Genomic DNA, 22,234 nt, shown 5'->3' with positions numbered 1-22,234 from the left:
CGATTCTTTGTTCCGCGTTCACTCGCATTCACTCGCGTCCGCGCGCGCTCCTCTCGTCGCGCGGGTCAACGAACCGGCCGAGCAAAACCGTGCGTGTTTGCTCGCAGATAATGGTATCGATCATCGTCGACGGTAGCGGAACGCGCGATTACCTTCGCACCTTTGCTGCCGCGTTATCGCCGCGTTTATTCTTCGAACGATACCACCGAGGCGTCCAAGTATACTCGATGTATCTCGAACGTTCGGAATCTTTTTGAAAGACCACGACGACGACGACGCAAGTAGATAGATCCGTTTTGACGATTCTCTTCCGATTAGTTTACTTCTATTTCTCGAGGTACAAATTACGCGGCTGCGTAGGAACGCTGGAAATTTTCACTAGCGAATAAACGCACGGACGTCGTACAAATTAGAGCAGAGTAGAGTGGCGGATCAAAGGCCCGAGTTAACCGAGTAGTTTAGCCACTGGACTGGCAATCGGTCTCCCCTATGAGACCTTGGCAGTGACAGTCAGCCATGCGAATGGCTACCTTTTTGTAGCACGGTGGTTTCTTCGCCAATGCCGCGTTCGCTAATTTGTTACGTATTACGCGGCGGACCTTTAAACAAACCCAGTTTCCGAATCGACGGCAAAAACGTTACACCAACGCGTAAAATTGGTAGCAAAGAAAGAAGAAGAAAAAAGACGACCATGGAAGCGTGGAAAATGTCGCGTTAGGCGATTAGTCCGCGGGAGCAAAGAACGCAGTGAAACGCAGAAAAGGGAGAGGACGTTGGATATCGCACGTGCGCGATCACGCGTGTATTTAATATTTATCGCCGGTGACAATGCGTGACAGAAAGATACATCGACTTGGCCGGATGAACGGGCAGCCGAGAAATACCTCGAATCTTTTTCTCGTGCCAGTTTTTCGCCAATTTCGATCCTCTTCTTCGCTTCGAGCGGAAAACCGCGTGGCCCGCCGGGCCGTCTGACCGAAAATAAAACGTCGCGAAACGACTTCTCGTCGACGAACGGAATCGTCCGGGTGTTCCGTAGTTCAGCCCAAGCGCAAAACCGCTATCGTTTTCCCCTAAATGTTCTTCGTTGCGAAACGCGTAGCCCGTAAAAGGTCGCTGGAAACGGCTTATCGATTATGGAATCGGCCCAGGATACGATGCTTGATCGATGGGAAACATTATCCAATTAATTATACGATGGATCAACGGGCAACAAATTAATTCAACGCGCGACGTAATTTATTTCGCATTGTCCCGTAATTGGTGGGCTGAATGAAAGTGAAAGCTTTCCGTGAATCGCTGCTCGGCGAAAAGGGAATGCAGATTATTCTCGGATCCTTCGCCTTATTCGTCACGTTGCCGATAGATTCGGCCTCGGACACGGATCTAAATATTCCGAATAACAACCATCGGCAACGCTGATCGTACGACCATCGAATGTTACGTTACGCGCGTTCCTCTACGTGTTTCTCGTGGGAAATAGAAGAGCGGTCGTTTCTCGGGCAATGGCTGGCTCGCGTTTCGGGCAAATGTCGTGGAACGAAGTGGAATCGGGCGAGTAGACGCGCCGCTCGGCCGTTCAAGAGCACCGACGATTAAAGTTTAACCAAACGTGGGTGTTCACTGGGTTGCAGTCGCGTCGTAAATTGCCACGACGGATTACCAGCTCGTAAAATTTCCAGTTCAAGGCCGGACGAAGGATGCTCGCTCGACGCAACGTGGTAGCGAGATCGAATCACGATTTTCTCACGAATCGCGCTAAACCAGCACGCGTCTTCGGTGTCGTACGACGTTTTTCTCTTTCTCTGTTCTCCATCGACGCGCGACTTCCTCTATGGGAAAAGCATACTCGCGTAAAAGTACACGGAAACGGTTGTCGCGAACGAGCAAGAGCCCTACTTGGACTCTCCGCTCCGTCGTACGTGACACGAGCTCGTAAAGTGACTCGAACAGGTTGTCGACGGATTAAAACGTTTCTTATCTTATTGTCAGGTACAACGAACGAAAGATAGACGGCACGTTATCTCAGACGTGCCAGCGGTGATAGCGCGTCGCTCGATATCTCGGAATTGTTATGTAAAGCACGTTTTTCGTGCTTCTGTCGGCAGGGCGCAGGCGAGACGCGCTCGATTTCAGCGCGATATCTTCAACGCGCGTAATAAAACGCGGTTGAATCGTTGAAAAGTCGTTGGACTCCGTTTCGTCCGGATTCTTTGGCGGCGCGACTAAGTCGATTTCCGATTCGTTTACCCGTGTTTCGTTTACTTTTTTCTCCTGGTGCTTCGCGAAGTCTTTTCGAGCCAACGCCGAAAAGATACACCGCGATCGAACGACGGTGAACCTACCTTCCGGCTGTGACCTATTTCCCCTAAACTCTTCATTTCCTCGAATTTTTCCCCCGGACGAAAGATAGACCGGTAAATGGGCAGCCCATTCCGATTGCCCCTTTCCTTCTCTCGAGTTCGAAAAGCAACTGGAAACTTCTCGAAGAGATCTGGAAGCCGACCTCCACGGCAAACACTTCGATTATATCGAGAGTCGCGTAGGTTGGGTAATTTTCCTAGTCATCGACGACTCGACTCGATACCACGCACGTACGCGAGACGACCTGGCATTCCGTAATTCATCGTACCTTCCCTGGCTCTAGGTCATTACGATTCCCACGCTTGCATCGCGACGTTCAACCGTACGTACGTACCGCTGACAGCAGAAGAGCTGGATAGTGAGTTTAGTGAGTTTGCGACGTTGCACGAAATCCACGATGCGATGGTAAATCGTGCTCGACCGAGATTCACGCTTCGTTTCTCTACGGTTTATCCGCTCGAAAACCATCCAGAGAGATATCGTAAATCGAACCGAAACGAGAGGGAGGTCGCTCGAAATACGACGTTACTGCCGCGCGATACCAAAGTGGTTGGACGCGTGACATCGAAAACGATCCGCGGGCGAGACACGGACGTCGGTTTGAACGGTAGACGAGACTCGGAGACGAGCCAGGTTCGTTCTACTCGGATTGGCCGCGTTTAGACGATGTTTCGTCGCTCACGCAACCGATAAGAAGAAGACCCGCGCGCGGGCGAATTAGGTTAGCTGCTTCCGGTTCCGGAGAACGGTGAAAGCCTCCACGAGTGATCTCCCGCACCCATGCACCGCAGCATTCGCAGCAGTTCCTCTGCCGCCAGTACCTCGGCGTTCTTCGAAACTCGTTCCGTGAAAATACGCTCGTCGCCGGGACGCGGAAGATCGGAGCCGAGACGAAGCTGGCTCGTCGTCGATCGTTAACCATTCAGCGGGAGCGAAGGCGACGAGGATACCACGGTTACCGCACGCTGCCCCTTCGCCGTCTCGTTCGTGTGCCGTCTTTCTTACGTAAATGCACGCAAGAAATACTCCGTGCGCTCGCCGCGTTACCTCTATATTTAGCTAAAGTTATGTCACGTTATCGTACGCGCGACGAGTAACTTTCTTTTTCGATAAAACTCATTCAAAGTGCGTGCTCGCGTCGGCTATTTTTGCACCCGTGGAATCTCGCGCGGCTTCTGCTTATCCGCAGCGAGAATCTTTTAAAGCAGATCCCTTTGAATACGCGCGTAGGGGCTTGGAAATAGGCGGACGGACCTCGGCCGGTTGCGCGAAATATCTGGCCGAGGGTGAAGAACGTTTCGAGCGACGAAACTTTTCTCCCTCGGGTCGCAGCTTTTCTCCGCGAACACGATTTTTCCGGTTTTACGTCTCCATCGAAGCAACTTCTCGTCGGCGTTCTCGTTTCTCGAAAGAGTCTCCTCTTGTTCCCGAGGAGCGATGCTTCAGCGACGAAATCTTTCCTCAAGTTGCTGTTTGTTGGACATATATTTTCACGAACACGCAGCAACCGGAGGTGACGAAAAGAACGGAGCCTCGAAGAGCGTGGAGTACGTCGATCTACCGACGACGCGTACGACGTCCTCTTCGGGAAAAGCCACTCGAAGCAATCTCGCGACGCTATGAATGGGATTAACGGGCCGGAAAAATGTATCTCGTGTTGCCTACGTTCGTTTCTTCGCGTACAATGGCGAACATCATCGTACGCAACGTTTAACGCGAAATTAATGCGTGCAGCGGTTAATTACCATTTGACGTTCCGATATCTTTACATGGCATCGCGTTTCGAGTTTCGCTCGCGATTCGATTTACATCTCGATGCAACGGAAATCGGCAAGCGATTGCCAGACAATTTCGCCGGATCGAGAGTTCGATTCCGCGTAAGACGAATGTTTCTTCGTCGTTGGTCGTGTAACGGTGCTGGTTCGAAAGGCTTCGCAAAGCGGTCGACCGACTAGCCGTAGCGCTAATGGAAACTTGCCAAAACCCGTGCTAATGCGGGACCGATTGGCGAATTAGGCCGACGAACATTGTCTTTGGTAATTAAAATCGCCGCAATACTACGCTCTTCTCGTCCTACGTTTCGAAGAGGTCGACGATCAAGTCGAGTCGCGGTACAAATTTTTACCGCTTTATTTCGCGCAAAACGAGAAAAATCGTTAATCTCCTCCGTGAAAAAGAAAAATCTCTTCGATCCGCGACGACGTCGTTGGATTTGCTTGGTCCTATGCCGGTGGAGGAACGCGATTTCTCGCCGGTGAAAACGCAAACGAAACGTAACCACTTTCCTGAGATATCTACGGTTCCGGATCGTGAAGTAATCTTACCAGTTGTGCGTCTGCCGCGTTAACTAAGCGTCGTGGGACTCGTAACGAGGAGTCGCGCGGACTCCTTCATTGCGAAATAATCTCTGGGCTCGTGGAACCGGGGCGCGTCCGTTTCTCGTTTCGAATCTGTTGGTCGTTCCACGCTGTTGCGCGCGTCTGTTCGCCACGGTCGCCTACTATTTTACATAATTCGCCACGTACGAACGGCTAGAAACGGGTTTCGCCGATCTTTTTCGTTATCGATGATAGCGCGTAATCGATAGAAGAAGGCGGATGGATGACGGTGAAACGGAAGTGGCATCGTCCTTCTCGCGCGCTAAACGTTATGCGTGCCGCTACCGTCGAAATTAATAGACCGCCATTACTTGAGCTAGTGAATCGAGTAAGTATTAGGTTCGTTCGTATCTAGTACAAGAGCCTGTCTTGCGAACGAAAAGAATAGATACTCGGGTGATGCACCATTTACCACGTGGAACGCATTTCAATGACGGCGGATTTCGATGACGTTAGAAGACGAGGGTCGCGTCGGTGCTTCCTCGTTAGCTGCTCCACCCTGAATTCGTGGACAACAAGGGCAACCGGAAGCCATCCGTTTACGTTATTGCTTATGATTGGAACGTTCGCATTTTAAGAGGCAATAAGAAACGAAGCGTGAAACGTTTCAGCGACTCGCCGTATCTTCCCTATTACGTTCTAGTTTCGTAACGCGCGTTTCGTGCTGCTTTGCAGCATACGGGGCGTGCAATTTGTATACCGTGAGACGAGCGCGTGTCTCGTATATCCTCGCGCGGGTCGCGATAGAAGCCGGCCCAGTCTCCTCTCGGCTTTTCGCTCGTCCGGCAAACGGAGATTTTTTGACTCGCTGCCAAACGTACGAATAAAATAGCGGGTTCGTAACTCGTTATCTCTGGGATATACAGCCGCGCCAAGTCTTACCCTTGGACCGTGGACTCGCGAGAAAGAGAGAGAGAAAAAAAGATCCGTGCGATGGGGCATCGAGGGGAAAAAAGGAACACAGCCGGGACGATCGAATGGGGAAAAATCGGCGATTCTTGGAGGAAGCGGTGGTTTCGTGGAGTGTGCGCGCGAGTAACGGAGTGGAGAGTTTGACGGGGCGTGACTTTCATCGAACCGACGATACCCGATCCCGGCGAAATACCGCAGGCTCCTCGTCTCCTCGATTTTCGAATATTTGGCCGCGGGCCAAGTCCTTCTCATCGGTCGAGCAGCATCCCCAGTCACGACATCGGATACGTATTAATGGACAAACCTCATCAGCGGTCTGTTAAAGACGCGTTTAACGATGCCCGGACCCGACATCGGCTCCCGTCTTCTCGCAGCCTGCCTTTGCAGCTCATAAATCCTTGCGACAACGAAGCCGGCTGCGCGTACCTCGGGACACCGCCGGTAATTGCCTCGGTACGAGCCGACACGTTATCACGCGCTTTTTATTACCTTCTTCTACTCTTTCCATCTCGTATTTCGGCCATCGTACGTCTCCCATCTTATATTCGCTCCGCCAACCTTCTTTTCGCTGATTCGTCCAGTTCTACTTAATTTTTTCCGATCGCGTTACCGCACGTTCAAACGAAATTTAAGCGACCCGCTTTGCGAATCCACGCGAACGGACGATTCGCGTTCGGAGAATTCTCGGTCGGTCGGTGATCGCCGGGTACACCTGGCGACGCTGCTCCGAGAAAAGGCGGATTAGTATCGCGCTTTATCGATTTCGTGTCACGATAAACTGCTTTCTGTCGTCGGTGGAAGCCATACTCGCGTGCCTTCTGTCAATCTCTGTACGCTGGAACGTTCCTTGCGGTTCACGGTCGACGCTATCGCGCCGGAAAAATCGATCGATCGGATCGACGGGCCTGGAGATCGGAAGGCCGTGTCGTCGTCGTCGTCGTAGACGAACGTCGGAGAGCCGTGCGTGGCGAGGCGATCGCCGACTCGGCGGAGGCGTTACCGAGGGAAATGGAGAGAGGCGAGGTCGATATTCGAGGAATCCCTCCGACGAGCTAGCTCCTTATACCTGCTCGTGCATTATCTTCCGTTAACTGCGGCGCATACCGTTATCCATTCCTCGCGTTTGCAACCACCAGCTGTACCGGTCGAGCTGGAATTCGCGTAGGTCTCGATCTGCCACGATCGAGAGACGCGAGCGCGCGTCGTCCACCTTTACTCTTACTTTCGCCCAACGACCGGCCGTTTATCGCCGATCGACTAGCAGATGGTGACACCGATTTTTCACGCGACGCAAATTCCTATCTTTGCATCGGCGTTTGGCAATCTTCCATCGCGTGTCTCTCTCTCTTGCTTGCAGAACATGGAATGAGAGAATCGAGCTTCCTTCAGGGATGAACTCCTGACGAGAGAGCAACGCCTGCCACCATGATGGAACCACCAGTTACGAGCAAGGTCCTGCGGGCTCCTAACCTGAAGAGAGGTCAGGAAAACGTCAGGATTCAGGACAGGGTGAGTAGAAGGAAAATTCGTTCGTTCCACTCGTATTGGGTTGGCAACTAAATGATCGCGGATTTTGTAGTTAGGCGTGGTATTGACAAAAACCGCGATCGCTTAGTTGCCAACCCAATAGAATACGCGCATGTTGCGAACAACTTCCGGCGTTCGTCAGAGTTAGCGCGAGCTAGCTTTTACTCTCTTGTCGCCTACTTTGACTTGCATCAGATTGTCCGAAAAGTGTCTTTCGTTTACAGACGCGTCTTTTACAACGATGTATCTTTATACAAACGTGAAACCTAATCTGTCGAACGTTGTGATCTGTATCTTGATAGAACAAAATGGATCGTACGTAATTCGATGAAACGGAAAATTTGCGTCCATTATTTCCTTATGAAACGAAAGAAACTTTTCGGACGACCTACTAACATCTTCTCCAGGTGACACTGCAAAGACGATCGCCTTTTCTCTGTTCGTTTCTGCGCGAATCTACTAGCAAGCTACTCGCAACGCATTTACGAAAACGCTGCTCCGTAATCGCACGATCTGGAAAATTAGAACCGCGTTGCGTTAAAGAGGAAAGCGTGCTTTGATTAATCGGCGTATCTAACGCCTGTACAGTGCAGTAAGCGGTTAAACGAGCGATGGCTCAGTCGATGTCACCGGTTTTTGCCGCGCTTCGCACGTTCGCGCAGCTTAACGAGCTTCCCCCTGCTTCGATCGTCCGTCGGTAGCGTTAGTCGGATTTCGCGTGGCATATTTAGAAATTTGAGAAAAATTCGCCACCCTTGCAGCGCGGATTTTTATCGGAAATTCGAAAGTGCAAAAATCCATGGAACGCGTATGTCGTTCTATTTTCTACGAACGTTGTCCCGATAGCGATGCAACGCTATTTCGAACGTAAAGTTCGAGCAGCTGTCGTTCAACGTTTCATCCGTCGAGATGGAAAACGCGAACGATTGGCGCGACGAACTTGCCGCGACGAACAACTTGCCGCGATAGAAGCGGCTTCCACACAAAGCGGCGTGACGTACGACTGACACCGGCCAAGACAATAGTCGCAGTCCAACCGTGTGGATTTCTCGATACGCGCCGGATGCGCGTTATTATTATGCATCCCTGTCCATGCAGCAGCCCCGGATTGACGTCACCGCGATTCTCCATTTTTCGAGAGCTCGCCTCGCCTCGTCTCGGAGCCGCGGCTGCGGCCACGCCGCGCCGGTGTGTCAAGTATGCGCGAACGTGGGCGACGCGCTGCCGTGCACAACGCGCGTTGCACTTGCAGCTCGCATTCCGTGGCCGGTCGTTCCTCGAGGCCTCGGAGTCTTCCGCGACGAGTCGCCGCTCTCTGCGGAAAATCTCAGCGCTCGTTTCCATGCCACTTTCCCTCTCGAACGAGTGGATCGGATTACACGACTCTCGAGACGCGACGCGACGCGACGCGACGCGTGCGCCTGCACACGCTGCCTTCGTTACATCAACCGTCGCGCAACACTCTGTTATTTTGTTGTCTCGCCACCGAGCGTCGCGTTATCGCGATCAACGTGGATGTCTTCGTCTTGCGGCTGTAGCATCGTACGAATCGAACAGAGGCTATCGGTAGTCCTCTATCGACGTGTCGAACGACAAACGGTACGATCCTGTTCGGGAAGAAAAATCTTTGGCAATGGAATTGAAAGCTCGAGGCGTCTCGAAGCGGCGCGAGTCGCTGGCTCGGCGCTCGTTCGAACAAGTGGTCGTCGATAACCGGATAATCTTCTTTACCCTGTGAACCGTGCTTCGAAGCGATTACGACGATAGGCGCCTCCTGTCACTAGAGTCGCGTACTAGAAGATGTACGAACGTTCGATCGACGTTCGCGTCGTGGTCGAAACGACCGAACTTTTAAACCATTTTCACGTTTGTTCTTAACTTTGGAAGTTAAACTTACTGCTGTAGAGAGAGAGCGATCGATGGTTTGAAGAACAAACGTGTCCGTTCGTTCGCTCGGCTGTTTAACGCGATCTTTCGACGTTTGCTCTGCGACTCAGCGAAACCGATCGTCGACGTTTCCAGATCGGAGAATGTTTAGATTATCGACGCTCGGTTCGCCGCGAACGCCGATTACTGACGCGGTTTCCACGTTTCATCGCCCACGTTTCTTTCACTTCGCCCGCTTTGTCCCTTTTTCCGACCAGTCGAACTTTCGCCGATCGCGCAGATTGCGTTTGCGATTTTTCCGGGAAAAGGGACGTGCAGATTTCTCTTTGAAATTTCAACTTCGAAACTTTGCTCGCGAACGAAAAACGTCGTACGTCGTACGCGAGCTCCGAAATCGCGATTGTATGTAAACGAACGCGTGGGTGGGCGGCGAAGAATCGGTTCTACGCTCTGCCCTCGCCAGTTTTTCGCAGCGACAGCGCTGCTTCGTCGCTGCCGCCTGTCCCAGCGATCGAGCTTAAAATTTTAATTGCTCGCGTTTGGCAAAGACCTTCGGAATCTTCAATCGGTTTTCTCCGACGATTTTGCAAATATCGCGATTTCGTCGTTGCCATTGACTTCCAAATGATCGCGGTCCAGAAGTGCGAATCTGGTCTTGAATTCGGAACTCGTTTCCGTCTGACCAAGACCTCGACAAATTCGTCGGGGATGCAGTCGCGAAACAGGTGTATGCCGTTCGCAGCTGGTGCGGATCGTTGACCTAGTCGACACACTTTACCCGGCGAACCGCCTGCTTTTACTTTTTCTTCGAAGGACCAATGTCGTGCGTTTCGTCATTCGTAAATCCGTGTGCCCCTCCACTAATCGCCAACAACTCGGTCCACGGTTGTACCAGCGAATTCCGTTGAAAGTTACGTCAACTTTGGCGTCGAAGAAATTTCAAACGTAATTCCCCATCGATTCTTCTCCCTCTTCTTCTCTCGAAACACCGATCAGACAGGTGTGACAGGTGGAAAGTCACATGCCCGTGGCTGGATGCGATTTCCTGTTTCGTCTAACGGTGCGACACAACGTCGGTTCTTCCTCTGCGTTCTCAGCGACCGATCTTTTCATTTACACGCCGACTTTGAATCGATCGATCCGATCTCTCTGAATTTCCAAGGAATTTTCTCCGTTTCCTCTCGCTCTTTCGACTTTCGTCGACGATGCGCCAGCTAAAAGAATACAGGAATTAATATACGAGGTGAAGATGAAACGCGCGTTCTGCGACCTGGGTGTCTAACGCTTTGACCGCCACGTTGGTCGTATATGACCCACCACCGTTTCTCCTGCGACGCCACGGTGGCCATTGTCGATGACTCCAACTTCTTACAATTGTAAAAATTGAACGAAAAATCGACAGTCAGAGAATTTTGAATGTAACCGATAAATAGAAGATACTTTGAAGTAAAAATTGCCCCATTGAGCAATTAAACATTTTTACTAGAAAATCGATAAAAAAAAACGAGGACAAATCTTAACACTAGAATTACCACACCAGCCAAATCGACTAGGTTTACAATTTATTTTAAAATTCCTATTTCGTGTTATATTTTGCATCTAAGGGTGCACTGTGTTAAAACAGTGTGGCTTCCTAAGCGAAACATGTGGTCTCGTGCCAACGACCTGGGAAAACCTTTTACACTTTATTACATCGGATGTTAATGTCCAATAAGGGACACACCTTTGTCTGCCATCACAGCCCTTTCGCCACCATTTTCATCCTCTCGCGTGTCACGGGCTTTTATCACTCGCTTGTAGTCGGCTTTTAATAAAATTGCTTCTTATCACGCGACCAGCTCCTCCTCCTTTCTTTGCTTTTTACCTACGGACTTTACTTTTCGGACGTTACCCGAACGCTTGTAATTCTCGATTCCAAGCAAAAGCGAATTCGTGTACTACGCGAATGGTTAAAAGTGGCACGGTCGAACTTGCACGAACCGGGACAAAGCGAGCTGGAACATTTCCGAGCGAGAAATGCGACCAAGCGATCTTCTTTAATTGTACCGTTTCAGGTTTTTGCTCTTCGCGTTTAGCAAACAAAACAGTTTACGGCAACCTGGGTTCTTCGTCAACGTCCGGCTTTTTATTACGAAGCGCGTAAAAGGAAGAAACGTGGTCGACTGCGCAAGAATCCCGGCGAACTGCCATTACGTTCTCTTTTTTTTTTTTTGCCGAGTCTTAATCAACGAGCTTTCGCGTCGCATTAACACGTGGCATTGGTCGTTAAAGCGTGCCATTAGATAATTCGCGCCGGCCGTTCGATCGTTTCGATAGAAGCTTCCATTGGGAAGGGGGAGAAACGTATCGAGCGAATTTCGACCGATAGCGAATCTCCGAGGAATGAATTTCTCATGGCGGAAGCGGAAGGGACGTTGCCTCCGCACGACGGATACGGAGATCAGCGTTTGAATTAATTATTCGGTCGTTCCATTCTAGTCGCGCGAGTTCCATCCTCGATTTGCACGAGTTCGTCCCCTTTCGCGTTTCAAGTTCGTTGCCCGGCCGAATACGCGTTCACGCGAACGAAAATAGATGGCCGATTCTTCCGTTCTCCGTAAAAGAAATAGCGTAACGTATCGAGATTTTTATCTTCGAATAACTTCGTTCCGAAAGCTAAGAGACCGCGTTCGGTTGCTTCCTTTCCAACGACGAGACGCGCGATTCCCTTGCAAAACGTCGACCGTATGACGCGCGCTAATACGACGTTCTCGTGTCGCCGATTAATAACGTACGTCGATCGACCGTCGATTCTCTGGCGGCTTACCGAGTTCCTATGTAAATTTCGACGAACGTACGAAGTACACGGTTTTGGCGGTTCATCGAATCGACGAGCAGCTCGATTACATCATCGGGCTAAATAACTCGACGTCGTTTCTCTGCGATTACGTGTGTGCATATGCGTATTTGCGTTGCTCGATGTCCGACTGTTCGCCGATTGAATTTATCAACGATACCGGCAACTCCCACATTTCCCTACGACCTCGATGGAGCTTGGTCCGAATTACTTGGCGCAACTTTCCTAAAGTAGCGTTTATTCCGTCGATCGTATAACAGGTACTTGCGAAGTTAAATTGCAACGGTGGTTCCCGTTTGGCTTTCTCTTCCACTTCCGAAAGAAGTTTTCCACTTCTCTTTTCCATTGCTTAAACTTTACTTAAATGGTTCTCGAGTAACAAACCACGTCCGTTTCACGCGTACAAGCTATGGCCGGGTAACGCATATCCAGTAGCACACACCATGCGATTCCCCGTGGAAGAATAAGAGGCGAACACGGCAATGATATTTTCTCTACGCTTCGTTTTCGAGTAAATCGAGTTTCGAAGATTTATCAAGTATGCTGGAACGTGGCTACACGTGCCACGTATATCGAACGTATAGGATACGTTTGCACGATACCACTGGGACTACCACACGAGTCGAATTCGCTGGTTTTACAATTTTATTTTACAATTCCTACTTCGTGTTATATTTTTCCCCGCAATGATGTAATGACTTTCGCAACGATAACTGAAAGAATAATATAATGAATTTTATTTTCTTCTTTATGTATTCAAGCTGAAAATAATTTTATATCGAGGCTACTTATATCAATACCAGTCAAAATGACCGACACCTTTCAAAGTGTAAAAGGACCCTGCAATCTGTTTATCGAACCCTAATTAACCAGTTTCCTCGTTTTCTACGACTTCCCACACGGTTTTCAAACTTTTACCGAGTATCGTTCGATATGACGATATCAGTTATCAGGAAAATTCCTAGATGCCAACACTAGAAACACCACAGCAGTCAAAATGACTGGCTCTACAATTTTATAAACGTGTCAACCCTCGTTTAGGGATCCCAGATGGATTAATGATACCAAGAATCTGCTACGTAACATGGAATTGCTTCTGTAAGAAAGTAATAAATCGATAAATATACAAATATTCTTTTATTAGGTATTTTTTAAAGACCAGTGATTTTCACTGGTTTTGGTAGAAATAGCTTCGTGTTTTGTCTATCGGTAGTCGTAGCGATAACGCGCGCTGTGGCTGTGTCCCGCGTAGTCGAAAGTAAACGCTACGCGACCAGCTCGTGGCGCACGTAGCCGCCTACTTTCGGCGCCAGAAATCCAGAAATTGCAGATTCGCTTTCGTCCGGCGGGAGAAGATTTTTCGGGCATACATATTCAGCGTTCCGGTTTTCGTTCGCGATCCGCTGGTTGCATAGACCGTTTCAATCTAAAGCCGCGATCTCGCTTTCGGAGTTTTACTTTCTTCCTTTGAATCGATAGCCTACAATTGCACGGCAATAACCAGGCCAAATTCGAGTTGCGTGGTCGGTCAATTTCAGCCGACGTTTCCACGCCGCGATTTTAGTCCGCGACTCGTCAACGCCGGTTCAATACCGATCGAACTTTCCCTTTCGATGCTTGGTCGCGTTACAAAACGCCAGACGCGGAGGTGGAGGTGCGAGAGCAGAATTACGCTTCACAGCGACTGTGGGAGGCCGAAAATCGTTTCACTAACGTGGGTGGAAATTTCGTATTCGCCGTCCTTAACGAGCGAGGACAGACAAGCCAAGTGCCCACGTAGGATCCTAGAGTAAACACGATTTCAGAAACACGATTTCGTTACGTGGACCGTCTCGAAAGCCTGAAAGGACGCGAGAAAGCACGTTTCGATAAGAGCGAACATGCACTTGCGTACTTCGGTCTGGTTCCTCACTCGCGAGAATGGTTGACCGAAGATCGTCGCATGTCACGATGAAACATCGTCGTTGAATTGCAAGCAGCAAGGACGAAGAAGAAAGCACGATCGAGTAGCGAAGCTCTTCGTCGAGGATTGTCGTCTAGGCGCGAATTTCAAGACGCACGAAACGCGCAACTCGATCTTTGACTCTGCTATTCTCATCTTCCGTGGAAGCGTCCTCGTCGGTTTTTCGCATCGGTCGACTATCGGAAACGACCATGTACGTCGAAATAGGAGAAAAATGTGGCGAGAGGGAAAAGTAGGGAGAGAGAGAGAGAGAGAGGGAGGGAGGGAAAATCGAACGGACATCGTCGGGTAAAGGCTTGGCAAGTGGCAGATATACGTTACAGTCGCGGTCTCGGGAGTGGGGTTACACGATCGTCGGTCGGAGCGGTAGCCTGGAGAACACCTCAGTTCGGAGTCGGACGTCCTCCGTCGCTCTTCTTCCTCCTGCTTTTCCTTCCATCTCCGGTCGCCCCGTTCGTTTTCCTCTTTCTCTGTGCGACCGGCTCGTTAGCGGTCACGCGATCGCCGCTGCGAGCAATTACCAGCGATTATAAATCGACTCGTTGCGCAACTAACCCGGTCCTCTGAAACGCCACGTCGAGTTCGATTTTTCGTTCGGCCGGTGTTTTCCTCTGTTCGATGCGACCAGTGATCGTGGAAGTCTGGCGCAGGCCAGTGTCGTGAATTCGTGAAACGATTTCCTTGGCCAGTGAGAAGGTCGCTGAAACCGAAGAAGGCGGTGATGCTCGAGCGGAAGGAAACGGCTCTCCCGACACCTCTAGCATCGAAGATGCTTTGAGCGACGTTCGTGCTGTTTACGGCGACGCTGCGAGTCTCGGAAGCACGCCAGTGCGTCGACACGTCTCGGTTAATTTACACGCGTGCGAAGCACCGCGCCGACGCTTCCAAGCTACGATCGTTCGCCGTGTCTGGCAAACGCACGCGATCTACACGCTGATAAACGTACAGACGAACATAGAGGGAGTAGCAAATTGAATGGGAGGAAGATGGAATGAGATTTAAGATGCGTGCGCTGGCAAGCCACCGGAGGATCGTTGCCCGAACCTCTCGATCCGAAACGAAGGTCAAAGTCGCGTCGTAGCGACGATTCGCGACGAAACGAGAGAAACGACTTCGCGTGCCACTTCGCCAGCAAGGATACGGATAATTTTGATGTTCCATCGCGGTGCCGCGACTCGACGGGGAAAGCCAGGCTCGTCGAGGGAAAACGGCGAGAGATGCGAGAAACCGGGGACACGCGGTGACCGAGAAACACGACACGCGAACACACCCTGCACGGACTCGTGGAGGAAAATTGCACGGGAGAAATGGCTCTGATAGCTCCGAGAAACAACTCGCCCGTGGTACGGGACAAGGAGAGCATACCAGCCTACGACGTACGTATGCACGCACTCGCGATTATCTTCTTTTAACGCCTGCCGATCTCCTGCTACGTCTGTTCGGTGTTCTGCGATCGTTCGTTCTTTTCCGGTGCCTTGCGTCCTTCTCGGACGTCGAGGAGCTTGTCGCGTTGTTCGACAGACGCGCGAGGACAGCGTATGCGCATAACGATAATTTCTCGTCATTCCAGCGATCGTTCATCGAGTAAAATTTACTCGAATGTCGACGATTCCGCCGTAATTGCACTTCCGTGGTAGATGCCGTTAGTCGGATGGATGTCGCGTGGAAGGATAAATACGGGACGAATAGAACGATAGTTTGGGAAATTTTGGAGAAGCAGCTGCGATGTAACTCGTAGCAGAAGTCGAGAAAGATCAGAAAATTCATCGCGGCGATGTTATCGATTCGCTGAAATATCAACGACCGTGATATTGAAAAATAATGCGGTTGCAACACGGTGTTGCGATCTCGTTATATCACGAACGCGTATCGAAATAGCCGCATTTTCACGTGGAAACATCGCGGCGTTACGTAAACGCGTTAACTTCCGATATCGTTCCGGCCTCGTGTCCATTCATACGTCCGAAAGAACGCGCTTTCCTCGCGTTAACCGACTCTCGGAGGAAACGATTCGCTTTGCTTTTCCTCGCGGACGTCGTCTAGTCTGTGTCAGCTGGCGATCGTAACGTATAGTCGACGGTGGAAAGTGGTATCGTCGATTAGCGAAATCGAATCGCGGTTAACGCTCTGCAAGCGAATTAATCGATCTTTTTCTCCTTCCATAATTCGTATATATTTACATACTTGGCGCCACGCGTTATTACCTTATTTCGTCCAACGTGAATGGAGTTATTACGCGGTCGTTGATCTCCGATGTACGTTTTCGTATTACGTTTCGATAAATTACCGTTGCTTCTACCTCGATGTCGTAATGTTGGCGGAACAGTCCGGCTGGCTGGATGCAAAACTGACTTGGTCGACGAGTTTGTTCAAGAGAGTGTCGAAAGTACCATAATATCGTCGTTAAATCTTATTTCCGTGATTCGACTCGTCGCATCTCGGATTCTTTTACCGCAAGCCGGTTCTTCCTTTTTTCGAGATATCGACGAGTTACCGAATCCGGCGAGAATTACCGGCGACAATTTCCAGTCGCCCGAAATATCGAAGCAAGTAAAACGAAAATAAACGCCCGCGACTGTGCAGAAAGATGAGTTCGTTTTACGACGTTGCAGTTTACTACCGCGCAATAATCCACGGGTTTAATTATTCCGCGAGATTGATAAGAAAAGACCGGTTTCGAAGCGTAAAGCCGAACCGTGTACCTGCGCGTACGTTGCCTTCTGCGTTAACTGCTACATTGTTACCGCGAACAATCGCGTTACAGCGCTCGCTCGAGCAACGCGATTTCGTTTGTACGCGGATGTTTTTTTTTCCACAAATTTTCGTTATATAATTTTCTTTGTCACGGCGAATAAAAAGGACGAGGCGAAGTTAACCGCACGAGCTACAGTTAGTCGACGGTTTGAATTCCACGCTGCTGCTCGATGCGCGCACGACACAGTGATTTCACAGAGACAGTTCGCATCGAATCGTCTTCCAGCGAAGAATCTAACGAGTGAATATAACAAGCGTAAATTCTGAATAGAAAATGTTACGATGCACGTGCACTGGAAAAATATAAATGCGTGTACGTATGCATATGTACGAGTACGTTCTTCAGTTTCTGTGGGAGAAAGGGGGCTTCGCAATTACGCCGATTTCACTGAACGCGGTCAGTCGGTATCCTTAGGGATATCCTCAGGTTACTAATATATCGTCAATATTTCAAGGTGCTCAAAGGGATCAACGTGTATCGTCGGTACGATATCGTCCACGTTTATCGACAGACCGCATTTTCGTTGAGAAAGTATTGGCGATATTATTGATAGACCTCGTTGCAAGAAATTCTCGATTTTGAACAGCCGTATTTTACCGCTTTTGTCCCCTAATTTTAATCGACCCACCGTCGAACCATCGAGTTGTTTCGTTCGAAGACCGATGGCAAAAGTTTCGCCGTAAAAGCTGGCGAGGAAAATCGTCGCCGCGATAAACGTTGCTCTCTGTGCACGCCGAAGCGATATTGCCGTTTGATCTAACGTTAAAAGCGCGCCCATTGAAAAGCCTGGCGATAGCGCGTTAATAACAGCCAAGCTTCGATGATTCGCATTCATTCGCACGCGGTGAAAAATACTAAATCGCGCCAACCGATTCACCGATGCGATCGTTGCTTCCACCTTGGGAAAACAGAGCCATTCACGCGTCTCTCCCGCGGCCAGTTTATCGAAACCGAATTGAAATCGACGTGGAATAAGTACAAAGCCGCGTCGGTTCGTTGCACATCGGTGTTCGCGTCGATTCGTCGATCGATCGTTCAACGTCGGATCTCTTTTCGCGATTTCCTTGCAACTTTCGAGCGCGAATCGCGAGTCTAACTCTGCACATGATTTTCACCCGACCGGTAGAGAGCAGGCAGCCAGCCCGTCAAAAATGCACGGAAAGGCAGCGCGTGGCACACTTTCCGCGATAGTCCTTTTCCCCGGCATGCGAGAACGCTGCATCAGACTCGGCAACCACCTGCCTTCTTTCTACTCGCAGTTTATCTTCGGTACCGTTGCCACGCACCAGCATCGTTTCCAACTTTATCTCTGTCCTAGCTCGCCCAGTGCTACCGACCAATCGAGCGTTGCTCGGCCCGACGAATTACGCTTTTAATATGCCACCGCTTGCAAATCGAAAGAAGATACGTAACTCCTGTTTCTTCTCCTTTTTCTTTTTTTTGTTTGATCTTAACAATTTACCGACCGCCAGCTCAGGCACAGATTCTCCCTGGCGCCGGCTCTGTTTCGGTTTAAACTCTCCAATAGCGTTCTTTCGTTCGTTGAAAATGATAAGTTTTTCAAACTGTGGGAGCTTACGAAGCAACGCAACTGAGCAAGGTACCTTGGTACTAAGTAACAAATTACTGCTCAACAAATGAGAAAGATTCTTGGCGACAAAGATCGATTAACTGGCTATTGGTCAGTAAGCGTCGGCGACAGAAAACCGAATATTAGGCTATCGGTCGATAGTGTTGAGCTGTGATTGACTGCCCTGTTCGTTGTTCGACGCAATCAATTTCCACGTACCTTCTAAGAACACGAGGAGAAATAATATGTTTTACGTCGATGTATCTGAAAGGTAGGCTGTCGTTAACTGTACTGCGTTGCTAATGTCCTCCGCTGTCGGAGCAACGTTGAACATATTTATATACAGGGTGGTTGGTAACTGGTGGTACAAGCGGAAAGGGGGTGATTCTACGCGAAAAAAGAAGTCGAAAATATAGAATAAAAATTTGTCGTTCGAGGCTTTGTTCGCGAGAAAATCGACTTTGAATTTTCGGTCGGTACGCGTGCACTTTATCGCGTCTCGTTGTAACGGGTCTCACTGTAGATCGTTGTCTCGATTGACGTTATTTTTAAAATCTTTTGAATTTTTGAATTTTTGAATTTTTGAATTTTTGAATTTTTGAATTTTTGAATTTTTGAATTTTTGAATTTTTGAATTTTTGAATTTTTGAATTTTTGAATTTTTGAATTTTTGAATTTTTGAATTTTTGAATTTTTGAATTTTTGAATTTTTGAATTTTTGAATTTTTGAATTTTTGAATTTTTGAATTTTTGAATTTTTGAATTTTTGAATTTTTGAATTTTTGAATTTTTGAATTTTTGAATTTTTGAATTTTTGAATTTTTGAATTTTTGAATTTTTGAATTTTTGAATTTTTGAATTTTTGAATTTTTGAATTTTTGAATTTTTGAATTTTTATTCCATATTTTCGACTTCTTCTTTCGCGTAGAATCACCCCCTTTCCGCTTGTACCACCAGTTACCAACCACCCTGTATATATAAATATACGTTTAAGGTACGGTTGTTGGACTCGTCGTACCGTATCTTTAATTGTGCCAATCGCTACGCTGACCGCCTCGACCTTTTTGCTGCGAATACCGCTTCGTTGAAACGCAAGCCTTGTATAGGCTTGTGGATGACGATTCGATATCGCGTATGTCTTTTTCGTCTGTCTGATATTCGTGTATCTCTGTACGCGAGATATTTACCTTTTGGATTGAAAATTTCCCCCGCTATTTTTCAGAGAATACTTGCGAACATTCTTAGAAGGAACGGACTGACAGAGTTTTGCGTAAACTACATTGACGACGTTTTAGTTTTCTCCGAAACATTCGATCAACGTATCAGGCATACAGAGATGTTGACGAGAGCTGTTAAGAAAGAAGGCTTCCGATTGAAACTGGCCGAATGTAATTTTGCAAAAAGTTCAGTAAAATATCTTGGTCACATCATGGAAAAAAACGGAAGAAATAATCTCAGAGCAATACGCGAATTTGAAAGCACAAAGAACAAAAAAAATGTAAGACAATTACCGGGGAAAACGAATTTTTATTATAAATTTATAGAAGATGTCTGCAAACTCCTGCAACAACTTCGTAACTTATTGAAAAAAAAAATGTCCTATGGCCAAATACGTTCCGTTAATAAATGGTACGGTACGATACGATTGAGCGAACCTGAAACAAGTTCCTTCGAACCATTTTCAGCGAAGAACGTTCGGAGTCCCTTCGATAGGGCGCGTGTCGCGTTCAATTATCATCGCCTCGTAAAATGCGTCGTTTCCACCTAAACCATTAGCGTTAACATTTAGCCTTCTAACCCGGCTCATAAACATACATTTCCAACGCGAAATGGCTAGCTCGACCTCGCTGTAAACAATGCACGATTATAGATTACAACTACGATATCCATTGGAGGGTCTTTAACGGAGTTGTTTAGCGAATAAGAAGCGCGCGAGTGGCGTGGTGGCCGAGCGAACGAATTCGGGAAGTGAAAGAAAATACGTGTTTGCGAGGCAACCGACTTTTTGTCGCGGTCGGCGAGACTACCGCGTCGTATAGGGTTCCTTAGCGTAAATTAAAGCCATTGCTGCACCAACGCGGCCATTATCCTCAGCCGGGACATGCGTTTCACAGCAAAGTAGATGTACGTTCCCTTTTTTACCGCTGAATTTCGTTGTTTCGCGAGACGCTTTTCCCCGAGGTCGGAACGAAGCTTCGAGCCATGGCGAAACGAAGGAGAGTAGAGATACGCGTCCATTTGATGGTGGAAGTTTCGCGAGCTACCCTCGAGAGTATTTCTCGCGAGTGGACACCGCATCGAGAGTGGCTGTCTTGTTTGATCGATTGAGTCGCATAGTCGCTACGAACGCCCACCTGCGAGAAATACTCGGCAGAATGAGTCAGGAATAGCTTTATTCTCGGGTGGACACGCGGCTTAAATCACAAGGTCCATGGGTTTGCTGATCGGCAAACCGGTCGATAAATAGACGAATAAATAGGTACGTAGAATACATGGCGGAAACGAGCTAGTCGATGGGTCCTGATTAGATCTGTTCTCACGACTGCGTCGATGCATAATACGTAAACGTATAGGAACACGTCGTGGAAAGTTCATCGAATGAGTTTCGACTCTCGAATGCTAATTATAGTTCAAATGGCACACGACTTTTCCCTACGCGAACAGAAACGTACGCGCTCTATCGGTCAACCGGTTGATAACCGATCCAACGCGTTCTCCTCGACTCTGTTTTCTCCGCGAGGATGATGCGGGCTGTACGGGCGATTAATCGCCTGGCGGTGGTCGGGAAACGTCGCGGACATTAACGCGGTGATCAGCGAGATCGAAAGATGGGAAGAATCGCCGGTGCACGTGCCCGAGTTCCATTCGATCGGCCCGGTTAGCGGTCGAATAAATCGATCGATACGGCGCGATAAGCCGCGTTTATCGTCGAAGCACGCGTAAATTTCCGTGTCTGGCGTTCGCTTAACAACCGTTGTACGCGCTTGTCGGCCGTGTCTGCCGTAGTAGCCTTCTCACTCGCGTACGAGCTTATTCTTATTCTTCGCCGATGCGGTATAACTGTACCAGGGTGTGGCTTACACGCCGCGACTCGACGCGCCGCACGCGGGGAAAAACGGTCTTGCACGAAACTCCTAATGGCCCGTTAGATCGATCTGCTATGGTAACGCGAATACGTATACGTGCATGCGACTTTCCTTCAGCCCTCGTGCGAGTCGCACCCTCCGCCATCCGGTTCGCTTTCACCCACGTCGTTTTTGTCGTACTTTTTAGAAGGAGAGAAATCTCGCTCGATGATTTTGTACGCGATCGATCGTAGCACGTGGCAACGAACGGAAGCCCATCTTGTTGCAAACAAATTTCTTCGATCGATTCTATTCCACGACACGAAGTTATCGTACTTGGCTTGTTAGCGGCGATCGCTCACGGCCGAGATTCGTTCCATCGCGAGAAAACGACACGATGAAAAAAGCGGAAAAAATGCGGTGAACAGGCACGGCACATTCGCGGAAAGAACGCGATGCGATAGATGCGGCGGCGAGGTAAAATATCCGACGGCGATCGGTTCCCTCAGTTTTCCAGACGCTTTGGTGCGAACTTAGCTTTATCCGTCGACGATCTTCCCGCGTTTGCCGATTCCTCTCCAAGTTTTACCTCTTTCATCCGACAGATATCGCGTTCATCGCACGCGTTCGACGGATCTGTCGGCTGGGATATTTCTGACGAAGGCTGGAGAAAAATTCCGCTCGATACCGATCAAGCACGCGTTTCAGCGAGTACCGTTTTACACGCTCCCGTTGGCAAAGGGCGTGCGAACGTTGCTCAGTTTTTCCTACAAGAACAGCGACTGCCGGTCGGACCTCGCAGACGCTACGAAAGAAGAAATGGACGCGTCATTGACCCGTGAAGCAATCGCGTTAAGCTCGAAGGCATCGTTTTCTTTCTTTTGTGTTCGCTAAAATATGCTACTCGAACGTCGTGGAACGCATCGCGCAATTTCGAAGCGCCAAGGAGATGAATTATTTGAAGCGCTGTCTCGTGG

At 49.1% G+C, this 22,234-nt stretch overlaps 1 protein-coding gene across 7 annotated transcripts in view; it reads left to right on the top strand.

Annotated features, from left to right (window-relative positions):
- LOC126870893 (mitogen-activated protein kinase-binding protein 1) overlaps positions 1–22,234 on the top strand; it is an 81,271-nt gene that overhangs the window by 22,435 nt on the left and 36,602 nt on the right. For 5 of the 7 annotated variants that reach the window (XM_050629047.1, XM_050629049.1, XM_050629045.1 and 2 more), the window contains exon 2: positions 7,012–7,163. In XM_050629047.1, coding sequence (XP_050485004.1) covers positions 7,080–7,163 — 84 coding nt within the window. In that variant the 5' untranslated portion in view covers positions 7,012–7,079. Of the gene's footprint in view, positions 1–5,898; positions 6,108–7,011; positions 7,164–14,247; positions 15,244–22,234 lie in introns of those variants that run through there. The other 2 variants (XM_050629043.1, XM_050629044.1) reach the window with 2 other exon arrangements.

The sequence above is a fragment of the Bombus huntii genome, chromosome 11 (assembly GCF_024542735.1).
Source record: "Bombus huntii isolate Logan2020A chromosome 11, iyBomHunt1.1, whole genome shotgun sequence".
NCBI lineage: Eukaryota > Metazoa > Arthropoda > Insecta > Hymenoptera > Apidae > Bombus > Bombus huntii.
The sequence above is the reverse complement of the archived record's forward strand: the minus strand, read 5'-3'. Positions and strand labels throughout refer to the sequence as shown.